The following is a 23,899-nucleotide window of genomic DNA, read 5'->3' on the forward strand; positions in this document are numbered from 1 at the left end:
ATATATATAAACCAGAACAACATATCATAACAGACTCAATGCAGAAGCAAACGTAAGAATCCAGTGAAAGAGGTAGGAGAATTAAAAGGTGCAAACTCCCAGTCATAAAATAAGTCTCAGAGACAAAAAGTACAGCATAAAAAATATAGTCAATAATATCATAATAACACTGCATGGTGACAGACGGTGACTACACTTAACACCGTGAGCACTGAGTAACGTTAAATCAATATGTTGTACATCCGCAACTAATATAACATATGTTAAATAAACTAAAAAAAAAAAGAAAAAGAAAAAGAATCCGGTCATCTTCTCTTAGGCCAAATATTAAGGAGATTTGCAAAAATGTAAAACTATGCCACTCTTCTCATTAATTTTTTTCTTTTGGAGAATATTTTTAATAAAAATGGTATTCATGCTGATATGCAATGGATTTATTATTGTTATTTTTAAATGACTTCATTAATATTTACATTTTTTCTTAGGTTTAACTTTTAATACCATAAATATTGATAACTATGATACATATAAACAAAAGCTCTCAGGGCTATAATATTTCAGTGTCAAGGGGTCCTGAGACCAAAAAGTTGGAAAACCACTGCCTTAGATTAATTTTCTGGGGCGACATGGGGAATGGAAAGTCCACTAATTCTTTTAAAAAAGAGTATGATGGCTTACTTAAGTATTTGACTTATCATTTTGGCAAAGTAAAATGTTGTGATCGGTGATGTGCAAAAACAAGCATCCTCACACATTGTCAGGGGAGACACACTGAGAGACCTTTCCTGAGGAAACTTTGGCAATACCTACGAGAATTCTTTTTTTGGGGGGAGGGGCAGAGGGAGAGAGAAAGAATCTTAAGCAGGCTCCACACCCTGCATGGAGCCCCATGCGGGGCTCGATCTCACAACCCTGAGATCATGACCTGAGCTGAAATCAAGACTCCAATGCTTAACTGACTGAGCCACTCAGACACCCACTTCTATGCAAATTCTTAAAGAATAAATTTGATGGAAAATTCAATTTCTAGAACTATAGCCTAAGAATATAATCAGAAGGATATAAGGATTTGTTACAGCATTGTTGTACATTATCCTGAAAACCTGCAAACCATCTAAATAGTCATCTTTAGAAAACTGACTAAATTAAGGGAAATTATGTAGCTACTTAAAAATGTTGCTTTTAAACCTAAATTTATTGATATGGAAAGAAGTCAATTATTTATTGAGGAAAAAATCAGGTACAGAATAGTACCTACAGTAAGATCTCATTTTTAAAAATTAATTTATATAACAACAAATATACATATGCATAAAAAAGTCTGGAAGAATTTATAGTTTTCTCTGATTAAAAGGCTCAAGGAGAGCCTCTTTTTTATTAATACGTCTCAAAATGTTCTTTTCTTTTTCTCTGTAAGTAAACTCAAATAACCTTTACACTCAGGAAACATAAAAATATTTTTACAATCACTAAGTATATAAACTCTACACACTATCTATGGGTAGAGGATTCATGCTTGGAAAGGAAGGGAAAAAAAAGATGGTATGGGCAGTAGTGATAGTAACACTCGAAAAAGTGTCAAAATTTCTTTTTTAGCGGTCACCCATTTACATGGAGGAAAAGATGCCATGGAATCTGTGGGAGCCTGGTAAGGGGACCCAGACAGGGGACTGCGGCCAGTTGGATCCAGGACCCTAATACCCTAGGGCCCAAAAAGTTTAGAGAAAGACTAGTTTTAAAAACTCCGATCTGTTAGACCACATAAGGCTGACAACTGCAGATGCTCAGAAGGTGGGGGACAAAGAACCCCGAAAAGGGAAAGAAATTACTGGAAAAGGCAAAGAGTAGTAGGAGGAGGTAGAAAACAAATTTTAACTCACTGTAGAATACCAAATTCCAGTCATCTAGAAACTTCCTATTCACCAACTATGGCAGGTACTTGCCACATTGTTGTCTGACATATGGCTGCTCTCTCTTTCCATTTGGTAACTGTGTTTTTGGTGTGCCAGAACCTTTTCATTTATAGTACTTGTTAATCATCACACAACAAACACAGATGACACACCAGTCAGGTCTGCCCAGCCTGGTCTCTGAGGCCAGCTCCTGGGAAAGCTCGTGCACCCTCTGCTGGTCAGCTCCACTCCAGGACAAGAGGATCTATGTCCTAAGGAGACAACAAATCAGAGGGATACACTTTTGTGTTCTCTATACAGCTAATTTCAGTGAAGAGTTTGGAAACTATTTCCTCAAACTGCCACCTGAAGGAAACAATTCCAGATAAAAAACAATGCCTTCCTTTGTTACACCAAAGAAAAACATCATAAAAACTAAAGTGCTATAAGAAAATACACCATCAAAGGCATGTTAAATTCAAATGATTTCATCTTATTACATAATTAAATAAGTAAAGGTGTGCAACACCTAATCTGACTATAAAGCTTCATTAGAGTCTCATTCTGGTTGAAAGCCTGAGAATTACTATAACAATAATATTTGTATACGTTTTACAATTTACAAAAAGCTCTCACATTCATTTTCACATCTTATCCTTACAACAGTCCTATAAGTAAGGGAGGAAGGCAGGACAAGCATTTTTGTTATCACCATTTTACAGATGTGGGACATGAGGCTCAAAGAGGTTACATGAGTTGCCTTGTTCACACAGCTATAAGACCCCATAGTCCAAGCAGACTTCCTGACTCCAAATTCTTTGTTCTACTCAGTACACTATTATACCTGAGCTGCTAATGTATAAGGAGTTTCCTATTAGAGTCGGTATGTATTTCAGGCAGAGAAGTAAAAGGCCTAAAACATGTTTTTATATACATTTTTTAATAATACATTCCATTTTGTTTCAAAGGTCACAAAAATTTTAGATGCTGACCCCTACATCTGAGGGATTTGTCCCGTAGGCTGTACTTTGTCCTAAAAAAAAATCCATTCAACAAGGGGAGTAGACATTTTAATAAGAAATCTACTGAAAACCAAATAAAGTTAACTTCAGAATTTCTATATGTGGCATGTCTATGCCCATAAAAAGTAGATACTGCCAGGCTTTGTAACTTCCGCATTAACTCCGTCAATACTATTTATACAACATGAAACGGGGTGGCAAATCCACCAGTTCTGGCCCTGATTCCTCTTGAATCTTTATAATCTTAATAATTTCCCCCTTATGAAAAAAGTATTATGGATACTGTACTGTTGGAGTGCCAAACTAAAAATCAGTATGCTGATGAAGAGAGATTCAGTAAAATTCAGCTATAAACACAGAGCTCCCCAAAACTAAAGATCAAAATAAAGTAGTAATGATAAATGGAATCACATATAGTATTTGCTATATGCCAGGCATTACTTTAAGTGCTTTACATATGATAACTCATTTAGACCTCCCAAGAACCCATTTAACAGGTAAGTAAATAAGGCACAGGGAAATTAAAGTAATTCTAGTTACTTAGCATCCCTAGGTTGGCACAGCTAGCATGTTGTGAGGCTGAGATCTGAATTCAGGCAGGTTGGTAATCGAGTTCATCTTAACCACTAAAGCTATGCTGCCTCTATACAGTGGGGTCTACCATATTCTTACTGCATTTTTAAAGCAAACTTTTAATTTTAGAACAGTTTTAGATTTACAGAAAAGTTGCAGATGGTACAGAGAGCTCCCAAATTCTAACATGGTTTCGTTTCTTTTTCTTTCTTTCCTTCCTTCCTTCCTTCCTTCCTTCCTTCCTTCCTTCCTTCCTTCCAAGAGAAAGCATACATGCCCAATTCGGGGTGGGGGAGAGGGAGAGACATAATCTTAAGCAGGGTCCAGACCCAGCCCAGCCCATCGCGGNAGGGTCCAGACCCAGCACCCAGCCCATCGCGGGGCTTGATCTCATCACCCTGAGATCATGACCAGGCACCCCTCTAACATAGTTTCTACCATATTATTAAAATCTTACATTATTAGCATGGTAATTTGTTACAATTAAGAAGGTAATACTACTACATTATTATAAACCTAAGTCCATACTTTGTTCAAATTCCCTTCATTTTCATCCAATGTGTTTTTCTCATAGAATTCCATCCAGGGCACCACATTATATTTAGTGATTAGGTCTCCTTAGGCTACTCTTTGGCTCTAATAGTTTCTGAGTTTCTTTGTTTTTGAAGACCTTGACAATTTTGAGTAATACTGATCAGGTATCTTGTAGAATGCCCTTCAATAAATACTTTTGAGATATTTTTCTCATGATTAGATTGGGGTTTGGATTTTAGGGGGGAAAACCCCACAGAAGTAAAGTGACACTCTTATCACATCATATCAGGGGTATTCATGACATGAACATGACTTATCATGGGTTGATGTTAATATTGATCACCTGGCTGAGGTGGTGACTGACAAGTTTCTCCACTGTGAAGTTATTCCCTCCCCTCTTTCCACAGTGTATTCTTTAGAAAGAAGTCACTATGCACAGCCCACACTTGGGGAGTAGGGAGTTACGCTCCATCTCTTTAAGGGCAATAACATACGTTATTTGGAATTCTTTTGCGTGGGAGCTTTGTCTCTTCTCCCCCACTTATTTATTTAATCATTTGTTTCTATCACTATGGACTCATATTTATTTTAAACTGTGGACTATAACCCCATGCTATTTATTGCTCAAACTCTTTGTTTTGGCCATGAAGAGCTCTTTCTTCTGTAGTTTCTTTCTACAGTTAGCTCCGGTATCCTTTTGACATACTCCCATCATTGTGTTTCTGTTTTGGGGCACTTTTTTACTTTCTGGTACTATAAGATGTTCCTTGACCCAGTCCTAGAATCAGCTATTTCTCCAAAGAGTGTTTGTTCCTTTTACTGGGGAACAGACTGGGTATTGGGTGTGCTCCTTGCTACGAGGCTCCTTACAGGCCCTCTCAACTGACAAAAGAAGGAAATAGATGTAGGTATACTAAACCCTGTATAAACACATGTCTTTATAAATGTTTCGATATGTATCCATCTCTATCTATAGCAAGCCAGAGTTCATACTTTATCAACTAGAGTACAGTGCTTATGTACAGTTCCTATTGCCTTTAGTTTTAGTCTTATTTTCAAAGTTACTTAGGTCAGCACCTTTTCCTTGGCCCCTTTCAGTGAGGTTATTATATACATTTGTAATATGGTTAGATTCTTTTATATGTCTGCCTTCCATTCTGAACCTTATTTCCCCTTATTTATTTTTAAAATTTTGCCTATGTCAAGACTTACTCTTTGTGCTGCAGAACTCTATGGATTTTAACAAATACACAGTATCATGTATCCACCATTCCAAAACCATGAAATAGTTTCACCACCCTAGAAAAATCCTCTGTGCTACCAAATCAACCCTCTCCCTTCCCTAAACTCCCTGTTTCAGTTACATTTCCCTAACAGAGAATGTACTCAACATCACTGCTTCTCGTCCTTTCCCCTGACAACATGTTCACGTTTATAAACTCATGTAATTCTCACTTCAATCCTGAGTATTTCCTCTCAGTGGATGGTTGAATGAAACTCAGGAAGAATAAGTAGCTTGGTTAAGATCTCACTAAGTGCTGGTGCTGGCACTACACTTGTGCCTTTTGACTCCTGGTATGATGCTCTTTCTACTACACAACACTGCTTCCTTGTTTCCAGCTGGAATGGGGACGGTTACGCAGAGAAACAAGAAGAGAAGACAGAAATGGTGGTAGTGATCATATCTTACATTAATGGAAGCTTCTACACTAAAAATATTGAAGTGGAATTCTAGTTTTGGTAATTTGGTGAACTGACACCCCGAAAACCTTTCTGTTATAAAATACTCCCAAAGGCAGAATAAATAGATTAAAAAAATACATCTTGTTAAAATACATCACTGAGCCAAAAAGAAAGAAAAATCCTTGGAAATCAAAAGCTAGCAAAGGTCCAGAAAGCTGAGTGAGAACTGAAGTGACCAGCTGCCCAAATCCCACAATGTATAAAAAACAAACATATCACAAAAATTTATCAAAATAAACTCAATCTCGTTTTAACATTAAAAAATATATTTAGGTAATTCACCACATTATCAGATTAAAGGAAAAAATTATATTATTACCTCAGCAGATACAGAGAAAATAGTTGATTAAATTCAACACCCATTCATGATTAAAAAATCAAATATACAAGACTTTTAGCACATATGGAATGGAAGAGAATTTCATTAATCTGCTAAAGGGTAGTTACCAAAATATACTATTGGTGAAATATTAGAAGTATTCTGTTTATAAACATGAATAAAACAAGAAAGTCCATGATCACTGGTTTTATTCAACACTGCATTTGAGGTTCTAGCCAGCACAGTAAGAAAAGTGTAATAAATGGTAATATTTGAGAAGGAAGCAATAAAACTCTCAGTTTCCTAAGGACATGATTATCTACATAGAAAAATCCCTCAAACCTTACAAATGAAATTTTTTTTTTTAACAAATGACAATTATTACTACTAAAGATAAAGTCTGGCAAGGTTGCTAAATAAAAGACCAATATACAAGAAGAAAATTTGCATTTTTACGCACTAGCAAAAATATAGTTAGAAAATCTAATTTAAAAATTTACCATTTATAACACTGACCAAAAATATAATGTATTTAGGAAGTTTGAAATATGCAAATCCTTTAAAAAAATTATAGAACTTCATTGAAAGACACTACAGATCTAAATAAATGGAGAGACATATGGTCTTCATAAGTAGGATAATTTGATATGGTAAAGATGTTAGTTCTCTTCAAGTTGATATACAGATTTAATGCTATACCAATAAAAATTCCAATAAGGTTTTTTGGGGAACTGAAGATGATTTAAAAAGGTATATGAAAATGCAAATGGCAAAAAAGAAATAAGACACTCCTGAGAAAAAGGAATAAGGTAGAGAAGTGGCCCTACCAGCTCTCAAGCCTTACTACAAATGCAGTCAGGTATTAGCCCAGGAATAGAAATAGAACAAGAGAACAGAAAACAGAGCCTAGAAATAGACCTAATTATGAATGTAAACTTGATATACAACAGAGTTAGCACTGCAGATCTGTGCAGAAATGAGGGCCCTTCAAAAAGTGGTTCTTGGACAAAGTGATTATTTATGTAGGAAAAAAAAAACTAGGGATAATAAATGGGTGTTTGTTTAAGCTGCTAAATTTGTGGTAATTTGTTACACAGCAATAGAAATATACTCTTTAACATGTATAAGGATGTCTATAGCAATACCTTTCTAGGAATAAAAAAACTTGAAAGACACAAAAGCCCAGCCAATAGAAAATGGATAAATTATAGTAAATTCAAACAACGAAATACTATATAGCAGTAAAAAGAAATGAAATGAACTATAAGTACTTTGTCAAGTGTTGAAGAAACGATGAAGAAAAAATAGGCAAGTTGTAGAAGAGTACATATCTATAGTATGATTCAATTTATACGATGTTCAATAACACTCAAAACTTAACAATATATTTTTTTAATCTTTTAAAAAATATTTTATTTATTTATTTGAGAGAGAGAGTAAGAGAGCACAAGCCAGGGGAGGGGCAGAGGGAGAAGGAGGAGCAGACTCCCTGCTGAGCAGGGAGCCTGATGTGGGACTAGTTCCCAGGAACCTGGGATCATGACTTGAGCTGAAGGCAGATGCTTAACGGACTGAGCCACCCAGGTGCCCAACAATATTTTATTTTAAAGAGGAAAGAGGGATCTGGGAACTAGAAGAGGCACAAAGGAGATGTCAAAGTTGTAGGTAATGTTCTGGGTTTTTCTTATAAGTTGATGATAAATATATGGGTATTCATTTTATAATTATTATTTATAAATTATGCTATGTTATCAATACATGATTTTTAAATAATAAAATAATTTTAAAATAAGAATAGTTTACAAACTTTACTATCAACCTTTAAATCTAAATCTTTCTGGATGTTATATATGCATGAATGTACTTCATGTTCAAACAAATATGAAAATATACAGAGGAAAGGAAACATAAGAACCAAACTTGTGGTCAAAAGCCTCAATAATTTAAAAATAAATTTACGAAAGTGATTCTCATCTAAACTATACCAATTACCTGTTAAATAGCCTACTTCACTCTTGTTCTTAAAGGGAATGTCCTCTCACTAGTGATTTCTCCATCAAATTACCATGGTCCAACATGCTCTGACTCCTGAACCTCTGGGACCTGATTTTATTTCCCTCTTCCCACATGTCCCAACCACAGAACAGATCCTAACATTCCTTAGCATTAATGTCTAAAAAGCTGACGTGTACATTTAATAAAATGCAGGTATTGCTTCCTAGACATCGCATCATAAGTAGTTCCCTGCTTTCCATTTGTTCCGGGGAATTTAGGTATGCTTATTTGTGGTTCTGCCTAACATGATTTCACTTGAATCTTTTCTTTTCTTCATTGTTAATATCCACTACATTAGAAGTCTTATCAACTCTACTTCCAAAATACATCCTGAATCTGTTCATTTCTTTCCATTTCTGCTGCTACCACCCATTCCAGTCCAAACACTATCATCGCTTACCTAGACCAAATGAACAGCCACCTGTCTCCTTGCTTCCATTCTTGTCTCCCCACAGTACATTCTCCACACTATAGGCATAAAGATTTTAGTATAACACATATGAGATCATGTCACTCTTTTTCTTCAAATCCTCCTTTGGCTTCCTATTACAACAGAATAAAATCCAAAATTCCTTCCAGCCTACCTCTCCAAGTTCATCTCCCTCGTGCACACTGAAAAGCCACACTGGCCTGACAGTTTTAGAAAAAAACAAGGCTATTATTGCCTTGCAGACCTTGCATTCAAGCATTTTTCTGCCTGGACTACTCTAACCTCAGTTCTTTGCAGACTGACTCATCCTCATCATTCAGGGCTTAGCTCAAAAGTCCAAACACTAAAAAAAAAAAAAAAAAGTCCAATTTCCAAGAGGCCTTCTCTGACCACTTTGGCAAAAGCAGGGCTTCCAACCACACTCTATCAAGCATACCACCCTGTTTTATTTTCTTTACAGCCCTTATCACTACCTGAAATCTTATTTTAAAAATCTATTTATTTATTGTCTCTCTCCCTCCACATGTACGGACCTTGTCAATCCCATTCACTGCTATACCCTATGCCAAAATAGTTCCCACCATAATGTACATGTATATAATTACGTGCTGACTGAATGACCTCTTGTGGTTTTGGTTCAAATTTGTCTCTGAACAAGCGCTCAAGTTTAATAACGTGAATGCTTTATTTGGTTATACTATGCTTCTTTAAACAAAGTATATAAACAAAAAGCATTTTTATTAACTTCTAAATTCATATCTCTTCTTCTTTGTCTTTAAAATATCAGGGTAGGGGCGCCTGGCTGGCTCAGTCAGTATAACATATGACTCTTGATCTTGGGGTCATGAGTTCGAGCCCCACGTTGCAAGTAGAGATTACTTGAAAAAATAAATTTAGGGGTACCTGGGTGGCACAGCAGTTAAGCGTCTGTCTTCGGCTCAGGGCGTGATCCCGGCGTTATGGGATCGAGCCCCGCATCAGGCTCCTCCGCTATGAGCCTGCTTCTTCCTCTTCCACTCCCCCTGCTTGTGTTCCCTCTCTAGCTGGCTGTCTCTATCTCTGTCGAATAAATAAATAAAATCTTAAAAAAAAAAAAAGAAAAAAGAAATTTAAAAATATATTTAAAAAAAATATCATGGTAAAGATAGTTAAGTATTCTGTAAACACATAGGCACAGACTGAAAAAGAAAAAAAAACAAAAAAACAATGTTTGTTTTATGGCCCAAATTGAGAAGTTATTTTCAAATTCTAAGCTAGGGATATCTGTGCATGCCATTTACCTTCAACAAATGGAAAAAATATCTGCTTCATAGGTAGAACTGCTGGGGATTTAAGTTTTTAAAAAAGTTATTTCCTCTTATGAATATTGTAGCTTCCTACTGATTTAAAAATAAAGAGAGAATAAATCTGCATGTATGTTAAAGGTCTTAGTTGTCAATAATAGATTCCATACATTGTCCTTAGACTAGGCCACTTATTCAACACACATATGCGTCCTTAGTATACTGCCTAAAATGTGGTCAATGCATATGTATGTTGAATGAATAAATGGACTACTATAAAAACAATATGTTGGGGGGCACCTGGCCAGCTCAGTCAGTAGAACATGCAATTCTTGATCTTGGGGTTGTGAATTAAGCCCCACGTTGGGAATAGAGCCTACTTAAAAAAAAAAAAAAAGAGGGGCGCCTGGGTGGCTCAGTTATTACGTGTCTGCCTTCGGCCCAGGGCGTGATCCCGGCGTTAAGGAATCGAGCCCCACATCAGGCTCCTCCGCTGGGAGCCTGCTTCTTACTCTCCCACTCCCCCTGCCTGCGTTCCCTCTCTCGGTGGCTGTCTCTCTCTCTGTCAAATAAATAAATAAAATCTTTTTTTAAAAAAAGAATAAAAACAATATTTTGGGAAGACAAACAACAATTCTAATATAGTGCTGCAACCAATGTATGCAGAGTAACATGTTAGAAGAGGCAAGACTGTAACTAAAGTGAAGGGGTCAGGAAAAGTGTCTGAGTGGAGCTGTGATACCTGGGATGAGTCGTGAGGTAAACAGGTAAGAGAAAGAAAGGAAGAGAGCTCCAAAGAAAATATGAGATGCAAAGATACATTGGCTTCAGCAAGTGAGCAACACGTCAGAACCGCAAGAGCAAATGTTAAGGATGGACAAAGAAATAAGGCTGAAAGTGTGGGCAAGATGCAGATAACAGTGCCTTGTATACTACATTAAGGGATTCAGATTTTGTCTTATAAGGCACCTACACAGACCCCTAGGGATTTGTAGATGTAGCCCCAAGGCTATGTTTCTCTTAGAGAAACCTTTTATTTTCCACTTGATACAAATAAAAAACAAATATTTTTTTAAAAGGATAATCTGGACAATCTGAATGGCCACCTTTTAATTGATTACTGTCAAATAAGATTTCAGTTCACATGTTTGTGTTTAGCAGTGCGCTGGCAAACAACTGGTACCATTTGTCATTGGCACAGGTTAATGAGAAAGAAATGGGAACTACTTTATGTAAATGATGGTGTTTGACAAGTGAAGGTCAAATGAAATCATGACACATTGAACAAAGGAAAGCTTTGCAGTGGTTTAAATAAAGAAAAGAGGTGAAGGCATAATCTCAACACAAGTACAAAACGGACAGGGCTTTTGTAAATTAATTATACTACAGAGGACAGTGAACATTTGCTTTTGAAACATATTAGGTCCAGCAAAAACAGTCTCATTGGTAACAAAGAATAAGTATTCATTTGAATTTGTTTTATAATTGTGCTTCATTTAACTTATAACTGGGAGTTATAGTTGTGTAAGATATACAACATAAGGAGTTTATATATAGTTTTATATTTGCATATATTTAACATACTGAAACTATTTTAAGTTGACAATAGAGAATCCCGGGTATCTACTCAGGCTTGAGAAATTTTGTTCTGGGGATCGGGAGCCACTGAAAGATTTTAATAAGGAAACGACAAATTTGTGCTTTAGAAAAATCACTCTGGCAGCAGTATGGAGGGTTGGAATTGAAAGTACTGAAGCAAGGCAGGAAGGAGGCTACCTAATATAATAATGTGATAAAACGGTGAGGCCCTAAATTACTTAGGTGATATAAACAGGCAATGGATAGGAGTTAGAATCAAAAGGACTTGGCTGTGGATGAGGAAAGGAGGGTATCCAGGAGGACTGCCCTCTGTGTGAGTTGGTGGTGAGATAAAGACCACAGGAAGACAAACAAGTGAGGGTGAAGGAGAATGAGAAAAGAGAGATGATGAATTTAAGTCAGCAATGATTTGAATTTCATTTCATCCAAAGAAAATCCAGTTCTCTTTTCTGGGTCCCAGTTTTCTCAGTGACAGCTGCATTCATGAATTAACAAATTAACTATTATAGCGCGCTCTAAAAATATACATAGCACTCCACAGTATGCTGTAAATAAGTCATGAAAAATCAGCAAAAGCCCAGGCCCTGAAGGAAATTCAGCAGAGTTAAAAAGAGATGTGACAAATGTCTACTAAACACTTGAATTGTGACCCAACGCACTCTCCCAGTACTGTACTCTGCTCTGTCAGTCAGAAGCAATCACTCCCTTGCCCACGTAGGAACAAGAGGTAGCATGCCAAGCCCACGTGGGAGATGCAAAGACACCACCCTCAAGGGACGTGCAAAGCAACGGGGCACACCTAGTGCATGATTACTGAAAATAAGGTAGGGGTAGTTGACCAAGTTACCTTTACTTTACCCCCTACAGGCAGGGGTAGTTGACCAAGTTACCTTTCACTTAGAGGAATCAACGTGTAATATCTTAGTCCGATAAAAATGTAAACATTTCACGTTTTATTACAAAAAGAAGAAAAAAGAGGCGAGAGGAAGGAAAATACAGCAGTTATCGTGAAACCAGACTGTGTCTCCGCAGGCCACAGAAGGGCGAGCTCTGGAAAAGAGTAATTCAACCCTAGTTTGGTGGGAATGCCAGCATCTTCCACTACTAACTCATAATACAATAGCATAATGTTTACAGACCCCAAATGTTTAACCGTCAACCTCATCCACGACGTCCAACATGCGACTGAGGGGAAAGCCGCGGGGCGTACCTTTAGCACGGACGCTGCTTTTGGGGGAAGGGTCGCAATCGACACAGCGCCCCTCTCGGCACCCGGCCAGGGCCTCCCAGAACAAAAGTCGGGGAGTGAGGGCACCGGAGCGGCACGGTTCGCACAGTAAACCGACACCAGGAGGCGGCAGCACAGCGCCCCCGGGGCTCGGCCCCGCGCCGCGTGCAAAGCAGGAAAGGGGTGTCTGTCGCACAGCGCAGCCTCCACAGGACCGGGCCGGGCGGGGCCACGGCTGGTTGGAGGCGGGGCCGGCGCAAGAGCTCTCTTCTCGCTGCCTGATGGGAATTGTAGTTCTGGGAACTAGCTAGGCTCCCTCAAAGGGCTCTGGGAACTACACTTCCCGTTGAGGGAACCGCGCCAGCAGGCCGCGCGTTACGGGGGCGTCACGCTGCCCGCAACCAGGGTCCAGAGCTGTAGAGTGTTTGAGGAGCAGGCTGGAAGGGGGTGTCTTTTCCTCTACTCTGCGCTCAGGCGGTGCCGATTCCGCCTTATCTCGCCCCACTGCGGTGCGCTCCTTGCCCGGCTACCCGTGTCAGCTTTTCCTGGGCCCGTCAAGGAATTGGGGCCTGGAGGTTCGGAGGTAACGGCCGCTGCCTGGCGCGGGAGCGAGGGGCGCTCCCCTCTTCAGCCCAGCCAATCCCGCACCCAGCCTTTGCCTCATGGGCCCAACTCAGAAACCCAACGTGTGCCGCCAGCTGAGTCGCCGGGCGCTGGGCTTCTTCTCGCGGGATGCAGGCGTGGTGCAGAGGACGAACCTGGGCATCCTGAGGGCGTTGGTGTGCCAGGTGATCGCCGGCGGCTGGGAATGGGGCCAAGGGCAGCGGGGCGACTAGCGGCTAAGCCTCCTGTCGGGGTGCAGTTTTTACGCGTTAGAGCCCCTTTTTAAGAAGATCACATGTGATGAGCAGGGGAATCCAGGCACTGAACCTGGGGAATTAGTAAATAGCTATTAATAGAACAGCCAGATGCTTTCAGTTTTAAGCTTCTTAGGTCTTCCTGCAAACGAGCTTCCTAAAATTTGGTCACCTCGCTTAACACGTGAGGGCAGAGTGAGGAAGATAGGAATGTAATGTTTTAAATAACGTGCGTGAGATTACTTTGAAAACTGTAGATTTAATTATCCCACTTAAAATTGGTGCACGGTAGAAACTTAAGAGTTATTCCCTAAACCAAAATAACTTGTGTCTTTCAGGAAAGTACTAAGTTTAAGAATGTGTGGACAACTCATTCCAAGTCACCTATAGCCTATGAGAGAGGAAGAATATATTTTGACAATTATCGGTGCTGTGTCAGCAGGTATCTTTTTGATGAACATTTTTGCTGTAATTCACCTCACTGTTAATCTGAACTAATTTTTATAGAACCACATGCTGTATCAGCGCTTAATGAAATAGGAAGAATGGAAAAATGAGCCCAAAATAAGAGTAGGTGGTAAAATGGGTTGTAATTTAATAATCTTGCTAAATCCAAAGTTAGAGATTTCATCTTTGCAAATATCAATTTAAAACGAATTTACTTTATAGTGCAGGCAAAATGATGGGTTGCTCAGGGTATGGTATAGTGTTTTATTGTGCTTAGAAGATATCAGAGTCAAGGGAGCCAGGTATCTAATATTTAGATGCTGCTTTAGAGAAGAATTTCTTTTTTTTTTTTTTTAAGATTTTTATTTATTTATTTGAGAGAGGGACACAGAGATAGCAAGAGAGAGCACGAGCTGGGAGGAGAGGGAGAAACAGGCTCCCCGTGAGCAGGGAACCCTATGTGATGCTGGATGCTCAATCCCATGACCCTGGGATCATGACCTGAGCCACCCAGGCACCCTTCAAGAGTTTCTATGTTTTGTTTTGGAAGTATTTGCCTTTTTTTCAGTTTGTTTTAAGAGAAAATTTTCAAACTTGCTTCAAAGAGAATAGTATAGTGAACTTCCATCTACTCATTACCTAGATTCAAAAGGAATCCAGATTTTGCTGCATTTGCTTATCTATCCCATTGCCCCCTTTTCCTTGACCTTTTTACTAAGTATTTTAAAGCATATTTGAAACACCATGCCACACTTAAGTTTGCTTCTCTAAAATATATGGAATTTTTCTTTCTCTTAATAGCTTTTATTAAGATATAATTCACATACTAAACAGTTCACCCATTTAAAGTATACAATTTAATGGTTTTTAGTTTATTGAAATTCAATGATAGGAATTTTGGTGAACCATTGTGGTTCATATAGGCAACCATCACTACAGTTAACATTTTCATCACCTCAAAAAGAAACCCTATTCCATTTAGCTATAGCCCCATCAACCTTAGCCATAAGCAACTGCTAGTATACTTTCTGTCTCTGTAGATGCACCTGTTCTGAACATTTCATATAAATTGAATCACATAGTATGTGGTCTCTTTTGTGATTGACTTCTTAGTAGATTACCACTTTATTATAAAAGGATATATATAATTCAAGAACAGCCAGATAGAAGAGATTTGTTGGTATGTGGGAAGGGGTACAGAATATCCATACTCTTTGAGCATACTACGGTCCCTAAATCTCTATGTGTTCACCAACCCAGAAGTTTCTCTCCTTTGGCAATATATACATTTAGTGCTATTCATTTCCTTCAAGCACTGGTTTTTGCTGCATCCCACAAATGTTGATATATTTTATTCATCTTCATTTCGTTAAAAATATTTTAAAATTTCTCTTGAGACTTCTTTGACCCATGTGTTAATTAGAAGTGTGTTGTTTAATTTCCAAATCTTCTGGGATTTTTCAGCTTTCTGTTATTGACTTCTAATTTATTTCCATTGTGGTCTGAAAGCATACTTTGTATTACTTCTACTCTTTTAAATTTGTAAAGGTGTGTTTTATGGCCCAGATTGTGGTCTCTCTTGGTGAATTTCATGTAAGCCTGAGAAGAATGCGTATTCTGCTATTATTGGATGAAGTATTCTCTAGATGTTAGTCAGATCCAGTTGATTGATAATACTGTTCAGTTCAACTATATCCTTACTGACTTTCTGCTTGCTAGACCCACCAGTTACTGACAGACATGTTGAAGTCTCCAACTATAACAGTAGATTTGTTTCTTCTTGTGTTCTGTCAGTTTGTCTTACATGTTTTGACATTGTGTTGTTAGATGCATACATATTAAGGATTCTTATGTCTTCTTGGAGAAGTGACCCCTTTATCGTTATGTAAGGCGACTGTTTATCCCTGATAATTTTTATTGTGGAAGTCAACTTTGTCTAAAATTATATAGCTATTCCAGCTTTCCTTTGATTAGTATCTGCATGGTGTGTCTTTCTCTATTCCTTTACTATAATCTGCGTCTTTATATTTGAAATGGGTTTCTTGTAGACAACATGTGTTTTAAGTTCTGTTTTGTTTTTTTTTTAAGATTTATTTATTTATTTATTTATTTATTTGACAGAGCGAGAGAGCCAGCAAGCATAAGCAGGGGGAGTGGCAGGCAGAGGGAGAGGGAGAAGCAGACTCCCCCACTGAGCAGGGAGCCAGATAAGGGGCTCAAACCCAGGACTCTGAGATCATGACCCGCCCTGAAGGCAGACGCTTAACTTACTGAGCCACCCAGGAGCCCCTAAGTCCTGTTTTCTTATCCAATCTGACAGTCTTTCCCTTTAATGGGTATATTTAGACCATTCACATTTAAAGTGATTATTGATATAGTTGGTTTAATACACTTCCATATTTACAACTATTTTCTCTTCATTGCCTCTTGTTCTTTTTTTGTCTTTCATTCTTTTTTTGTCTTCTCTGCTTTTAATTGAGCATTTTATATGATTCTACTTTCTACTTTAGCATATTAATTATACTTCTTTTTAAAAAGTTTTAATGGTTGCCTTAGAACTTGAAATACATATTTACAACTAATCTAAATCACCTTCAAGTAGCACTATACCTCTACGTGGGTAGTGTAGTTACCTTATAATAGAGTATTTCTGATTGCTCCCTCCTGCCTTTTATAACGTTGCTGCCATTCTTTTTATCCATAAGCCATATTCACTGAGTACCTTGTTGCTGTTATTATTATGAACAAATTTTTATCTGTTAAATCATTTAAGAATAAGAAAAGTAAAGGATTTTATTTTACCTTTATTTATTCCTTTTATTTATTTATTTGAGAGAGAGAGAGCGAGCACATGCACATGAGCAGGGGGAAGGGCAGAGGGAGAGGGAGAGAATCTCAAGCAGACTCCCTACTGAGTGTGGAGCTGGATTCCGGGCATCATCCTGAGATCACGACCTGAGCCACTTAACTTACTGAGCCAACTAACATTCTTTCTTTTTTAAGGTAGATCTGAGTTTCTGACCTATGTAATTTTTCTTCTCTTTGAAGAACTTTTTTGAACATTTCTTGTAAGGCATATCCACTGGCAGCACATTCCCTCAATTTTTGTTTGTCTGAGAAAACCCTATTTCTTTTTGACTTTTGAAGGATAACTTCTTAGGATACAAAATTCTAGATTGGTTGGGTGCAATATAATGATTTATAAGAAATATATATTTGGAAGTGATGTGATGAGCACTGGGTGTTATATACAATTAATGAATCATTGAACATTATATCAAAAATTAATGATGTACTATATGTTGGCCAATTGAATTTAAATTAAAAAAAAAAAGAAATCTATATTTGGTCATTCAGATGACCAAAATATATTTCTCTGATATATTTGCTCTTCATCTATGGTTCCTGAAAATCTTTAGACCCATAAAGGTGAAGTAGGTGTCTTGTTATTAATGAAGCTAATTTTCAGACCCCACCCAAGTGTAAAGGCTTGTTGCCTAGAGGACCAGCCATGTGATTAGAGGGTTGGAATTTTTGGTCCCAACGTCTGACCTCCAGGCAACAGGGGAGCTGGAGATTGAATCAACCAGTGGCCAATGACTTAGTCAATCACAACTGTACAGTGAAGCCTCCATAAAACCTCAAGAGGACTGGGTTTGAAGAGCTCTGGGTTGGTGAACACTTGGAGATGCAGATAGCGTAGGAATTGAGTTGACACTCTACTGGTGTCCGAGAATTGCTTGGTGTTGCGTGTAGGAGAACCCCCTCCCCCCATATTGGAATTGGGTCCAGGAATCTTAAAAGACTGTAGGTGGGGATTGTTTCATCACTTTAAATATTTTACTTCACTCTCCACTTGCTTGCATGTTTTCTGAAGAGAAGTCCAGTGTAATTCATATCCTGTTCTTCTTAGATAAGGTGCTTTTTTCTTCTGACTTCTTTCAAGATGTTCTCTTTGTTTTTGATTTTCTCTAGTTAGAATAATATATACCTAGGTATAGATTTTTTGGTATTTATCCCCCTTGGTGTTCTGTAAGCTTTTTGGATTTATGATTTGGTGCTTGTGATTAATTTTGGAAAATTCTCAGCCATTATTATTTCAAGTATTTCTTCCGTTCTCTTTTTCTTATCTTTTTAGTATTCCCATCATGTGTACATTACGCCTTTTCTAATTGTCCCTCAGTTCTAGGATATTGTGTTCTTGTTTTATCATTTTTTTTGTTCTAGTTTGGGACGTTTCTGTTGACATATCTTCAAGTTTACCAGTCTTTCCTTGGCTGTGTCCAGTCTACTGATGAGCCCATCAAAGACATTCTTATTTGTATGGAGTTTTGGTTTTTAGCGTTTCCTTTTGATTTTGTTTTTAGGTTTTTTTGTTTTGTTTTGTTTTTGTTTTTTAAAGATTTTGTTTATTTATTTGACAGAGAGAGAGAGAGCACAAGCAGGGAGAGTGGCAAGCAAAGGGAGAAGAAGCAGGCTCCCCACTGAGCAAGGAGGTTCTGATGTTTGCTTCCTCTCTTCAATCTTTGCATTTTAGCATCCCTTGTAATTTTTGGTTGGAAGTTGTATGTGATGTAAAAGGAATTGTGGTAAATGGGTCTTTGGAGTGAGTTTTTATGTTTATTTGGCTAGGGATTAGGCTGTGTTTGTTGTTTCCTGAGGCAGTAGGTGTAAAGTCTAAAATTTCCTCCAGTGTCCTTGTTTTTGTTTGCGTGGTACTGATTCCAGTGGCTTACTCCTGCTAAGCTGTGATTTTTGGTATTCACCTCTCTTTCTAGTTTTGGGGGCAGCAGTTTGCTCTGTGACCTTAATTCTCTGATCAAACTAAAAACAGTTGTTGATTGTGTTTGTTCAGCTTTTTTTCTTGTGAGGACAGGAGTGATGACTTCTAAGCTCTTTACATGTAGGATCAGAAACCGGAAGTTAGGGAAGATAGTTTGAGATTTGTCCTGAAGAGGGATCCTGCCAACAATCTTTTTCTGATTTGAGATTTGTTCTGAGGAGGGATCCTACCAACAATCTTTTTCTGATTCTCTCTGACAATTTAGCCAGCCTACAATTCAGCCTGTATGGCCAGTGAATCTACAAATTTCTTCCCATTTGCCTTTTACCACAAATTCCACTGATTTTGAGAGTGCTCTTAGGCTAGGACTTCTCCATACTCTGCTGCAAATGAAGTCAGTTCCTCTGGGAAGAGAATAGGGCTATCTGCTCTAAGGCCTGCTTCTTCCCCCCAGGCAAAATCTTTAAGCCCAGGCTTCAAAGTTGGTAGTGGGGTGTGTGTGTGTGTGTGTGTGTGTGTGTGTAATCAATGGCATTCTTCTCTCTGAGTGACTCCCCTACTCTAAAAGCTGAACATTTGGAGTTGAGGCAAACATTTGCCTCAGCTTTTCTTGCCTTTCTTAACGTGGAACCACTGCTTTATGAGGTGGGCTAAGGGTAATCACAGCCTCTGTATACTTAGGCATGCCATGCCCAAGATAGAGTTGGGGCTAGGTGGGAGAAGGAAGCCCCACTTTTTAACTGCACTCACCCAGGACTCAGCCCCAGCAACAAGCAGCTGGGAGCTACATGAGAAATGCTGTCATCCTGGTCCCCCAAGAAGGTGGCCCTCTGGGAGCTGGGGGTAGAGGGAGTCCTTTGCTCTCAGCTATACCAGTCTGGAGTAGTTTTCATCTTGCTGAGCTAAGAAGAGTATGGAGGGACCACATCCTATTTCGAACATCATATACTCTCTTTATGCTTACTGAACTCTAGTAGATGTTTTTGAATAAATGCCTCTTTGTTTGCTGTATGCCCCTAGGACCATTTCCAGAGACTTTAAATAGTTGTCCTTTTACAGTTTTCACCAGTGTTCCTGGAGAGGATGCCCATAAAGCTCCTCATGCAATCATGTTGGAAGTGGATATCTGGACATTTCTTTATATGATCATAATGTCATTACCACACCTAATGAAATTCATAATAATTCTTTGGTATTTAATTTCATAACTTAACCAATTTAGAGGTGTCTGCTTTAATTAAAATAAATTTAAATCTGAGTAGGTCGCATTGGTTGGTGATCTAATAATAAATAGTTGTAGTTCTTTACTATGGCATTCAGGGGTGTTTTACCCATAGTTTAGAATCACCCACAGTTTAGAAGTTTGAGCTTGCTTTATTCCTGTGAAATTCTGTTTGGTTTAAACCTTTGAATCAGAGAACATCAAAGGTGGATAAAATTGTCACTCTGAAAATTGTTTCTTATTTTTTTTTAAAGATATTTATTTATTTATTTATTTGAGAGAGAGAGAGAGAAAACACAAGCAGGGGGAGTTGGCGGAGGGAGAGGGAGAAGCAGGCTCCCTGCTGAGCAGGAAGCCTGACATGGGGCTCGATCCCAGGACCCTGGGATCATGACCTGAGATGAAAGCAGACGCTTAACCAACTGAGCCACGCAGGTGCCCCTGAAAATTGTTTCTAAACAGTAATTTAATTTTAAAGTTAATCAGTTAAAAAAAAGAAAAATGTCTATGATCACATCACGGTAGTAATCAGGGAAGTATAAACTAAAGTTAAGGGACTATTTTTCACATAAAAAATGTAGTGTTCAGTACTGGTAGAGGTACAAACTTCTTCAGCCTTTCTGAAAGGGAATTTGGGGGGCGCCTGGGTTGCTCAGTCGTTAACCGTCTGGCTTCGGCTCAGGGCGTGATCCTGGCGTTCTGGGATCGAGCCCCGCATCAGGCTCTTCTGCTGGGAGCCTGCTTCTTCTTCTCCCGCTCCCCCTGCTTGTGGTCCCTCTCTCGCTGGCTGTCTCTCTGTCAAATAAATAAATAAAATCTTTTAAAAAAACGGGGGGGGGTGGAATTTGGGACTTAAAAAAACCCTAAAGGTATTTCCTTTTTTACCCACTAATTTTCATTCTAAAATAAATAGACTCTTTATCAAATTTTCATTTTATAATATTAGAATAACAGTTTATGAACCCCATGGAATTCAGCAGAGATATTCACAGTACATGTCCAAGAGTAAAGAAAGAATTCAATATGATCCAATTTTAGAAAAAAATATGCAGGTAAGTATATGTATATAAAGAAAAACCAGAAGGAAATGAACCAAAATGTCAATAATGGTTATTTTTGTAATCTTTAGTGTTATAATCTTTTTTATTTTTCAGATTTTCTGTGAATTTTATTGTGAATTTTGTGATCAGAAAAAAAAATGTTAACATTTAGTTAAGAAAAGGAAAGCAAAATAGCAAGTTATATCTTGGTATTCCAAATCTCTGAAAGAAAAAAGTCACTCAGAGCTGAGCAAACACTGTCTCAGTTATCAAGAAGAATAATCGTTCATTTTTCTTTTCTCCCAGCATTGCATCAGAGCCAAGAAAACTTTATGAAATGCCAAAATGTTCCAAGTCAGAAAAAATAGAGGATGCATTATTATGGGAATGCCCAGTGGTAAGATTTGTTTTTAGCGTATTTGTTTCCAACACATTTTTAGCCTAAAAGAACTGATTATCGTTAATATATATAAAAAGGAATAAAGCTTAAATATCATAGTAATTCCTTACTCTTGAAAGGAGTCAAGAAGAGAGTATATCCTTTGCTTATTTTTCCTCATGAAATAGTTTCTATTTTTAAAAATTATACATTAATATCATGAAGGTATTTTAAAACTTTGATGCCATTTGTAAATCTTGAAAACTGAAAAAAGTTATGAACTGGTTAAAAGTTTTATAAGCAATGTAAGCTAGTTTAGGGTTATTCTCAATGTTTAAGAGATCATTCCACTGATTTAAGAGATCATTCTATCAAACAAAATATTAATTTAGGTGACAGCTATGTTACATGGCTCTTTGAAAGTAGATTCTCATGTGTTTCTTCCATAAATCTTGTTAGGAAAATAATAAGTCAAAAATAAAAAATCATAAAAATACTTTAAAAATAAAATAAAATAATAGGTTAAACTCATTCCATGAGACAGACCAGCATTTCCCTCGTGTGTATTTTTCAGAAGACTGTTTTAATAAAATGATAACATCTTATACTTGCTAAAGGAGCTGGGAGAATTGAGTTGTAGACAAAGTAAGTGGGATATTCTGAACTTAAAAGGTGAAAAACTTTATTTATATAATTACTTCTTAGAGCCTTTAATGATAGTGTACAATAATACTAATGTTCATGGTGATTTTGACAACCATTTTCCAAAATTCTCTTGATCATAGGATTCCTTTTTTGAGGTGTATTTCTACATATTGATTTTCCATGGGAACAGTGCTTTAAGAACAGCACTTAGGAAATGCTGCAGCAAATTAATCAGGTCTTTGAATCTGGCTGGTGGTTTTTTTTAGGAAAAATAGAATTTACAATATGGGACCAAAAATAATGTTTAAAGGATAAGAGGCTATGCTTTGAATTTACTGTTAAAATTCTTTCTCTCTTTTTTTAAATACTGTTGTTTTTACATAAAATTATAGTTTTCCAGAGCTGCTGCTTTCTTTTTCCCTAGACACTTAAGCACTTTAAAAAGAGACACCTTTTTAAAAATCAGAAAGCTTTAAAACTATGTTTTCTTACCTAATTTCTTATTGAAAGCTGAAAATAACTGTTGTGCCTCCAACATTTAAAGCCTTTTATTTTTTTTTTTAAAGATTTTATTTATTTATTTAATTAATTTATTTATTTAAGAGAGAGAGAAGAACATGAGCCAGGGGAGGGGCAGAGAAGCAGACTCTCGCTGAGCAGTGAGCCAGACATGGTACTCCATCCCAGGACTCTGGGTTCATGACTTCAGCCAAAGGCAGATACTTAACCCACTGAGCCACCTGTAAAGCCTTTTAATCCATTTTCATTTGTCGGGGAAGGAGGATGACAGATTTCTTAATTGAGAAAAGTTTTGAAGACACCAGTAAAAAAACACCAAAAATTTAGAGCAATCCTTGCAAAAATAAAGTTTCTAGTAACCTAATTCCTCTTTTTTTCTTAAATAGATTTTATTTAGGGGTGCCTGGGTGGCTCAGTCATTAAGCTTCTGCCTTCGGCTCAGGTCATGGTCCCAGCCTTCTGAGATCGACCCTGCATCGGGGTCCCTGCTCAGCAGAAAGCCTGCTTCTCCCTCTCCCACTCCCCCTGCTTGTGTTCCCTCTCTCGCTGCCTCTCTGTCAAATAAATAAAATCTTAAAAAAAAATAAAGATTTTATTTATTTATTTGAGAGAGAGAGATAGCGAGAGTGAGAGAGAGCACGAGCGGGGAAGAGAGGGAGAGGCAGGCTCCCCATGAGCAGGGAACCCAATGCAGGGCTCGATCCTAGGACCCTGAGAACATGACCTGAGCCAAAGGCAGGTGCTTTATGGACTGAGCCACCCAGGTGCACCCTAGTAACCTAATTCCTATTCTCACTTCTCTTCTACCGTTTTCTTCTCATTTGAAGTTAAGCAAGATTTTCCATTAAGAAAAACTAAGAAGCATACCATATTGTTGTTAACATACTGATGTGAAACCACCTTTAAATCAGCACCCTTGTTTTTCTGAGACAATGTGTGAAATACAACTTTTGGTTTAGGAAAATAGCTCAAACCTATTACATATGCTATTTCAAATTCTTCTTTTGGAGATGATACTTACATAAGACACCATAGAATAAAAATATTTATATCATTGCATGTGATTTTAATGTAAGACTTCTAGTAGTTAGTAAGCTTCCACTCATACACACAACCAAGAAGCAAACACAAGAACCTTGATTCTTTCCCTAACATTTGAAAGGGAAGACAAATCTTTAAAAGCATGTATAAAATAACTATGCCTTCATTCTTTTCTATTCACTTTTCAGCCTAAGTGAATACTAGATTAATTCCAACTTTCCTATCTTTAACTGTCCTCTTAGAACATCCTTTTTAGGGGCACCTGGGTGGCTCAGTCGGTTGAGCATC

The 23,899-nt window shown here is 37.8% G+C and overlaps 2 protein-coding genes across 7 annotated transcripts in view; one reads left to right on the forward strand and one right to left on the reverse strand.

Annotated features, from left to right (window-relative positions):
* The window catches only part of METTL8 (methyltransferase like 8), an 83,320-nt gene extending 70,443 nt beyond the window's left edge, over nucleotides 1–12,877 (reverse strand). For all 4 annotated transcript variants that reach the window (XM_034654728.1, XM_019804512.2, XM_011230648.3 and 1 more), the window contains exon 1: nucleotides 12,661–12,877. The gene's annotated coding sequence lies outside the window, so the exon portion shown is untranslated. The remainder of the gene's footprint in view (nucleotides 1–12,660) is intronic.
* A 114-nt stretch (nucleotides 12,878–12,991) lies between these two features.
* The window catches only part of DCAF17 (DDB1 and CUL4 associated factor 17), a 40,278-nt gene continuing 29,370 nt past the window's right edge, over nucleotides 12,992–23,899 (forward strand). For 2 of the 3 annotated variants that reach the window (XM_002923913.4, XM_019804509.2), the window contains exons 1-3: nucleotides 12,992–13,466; nucleotides 13,874–13,977; nucleotides 21,334–21,424. In XM_002923913.4, the coding sequence (XP_002923959.1) occupies nucleotides 13,341–13,466; nucleotides 13,874–13,977; nucleotides 21,334–21,424 (321 nt within the window). In that variant the 5' untranslated portion in view covers nucleotides 12,992–13,340. The remainder of the gene's footprint in view (nucleotides 13,467–13,873; nucleotides 13,978–21,333; nucleotides 21,425–23,899) is intronic. The other variant, XM_034654730.1, reaches the window with a different exon arrangement.

Source organism: Ailuropoda melanoleuca, chromosome 2 (assembly GCF_002007445.2).
Source record: "Ailuropoda melanoleuca isolate Jingjing chromosome 2, ASM200744v2, whole genome shotgun sequence".
In the NCBI taxonomy this organism is placed as follows: Eukaryota; Metazoa; Chordata; class Mammalia; order Carnivora; family Ursidae; genus Ailuropoda; species Ailuropoda melanoleuca.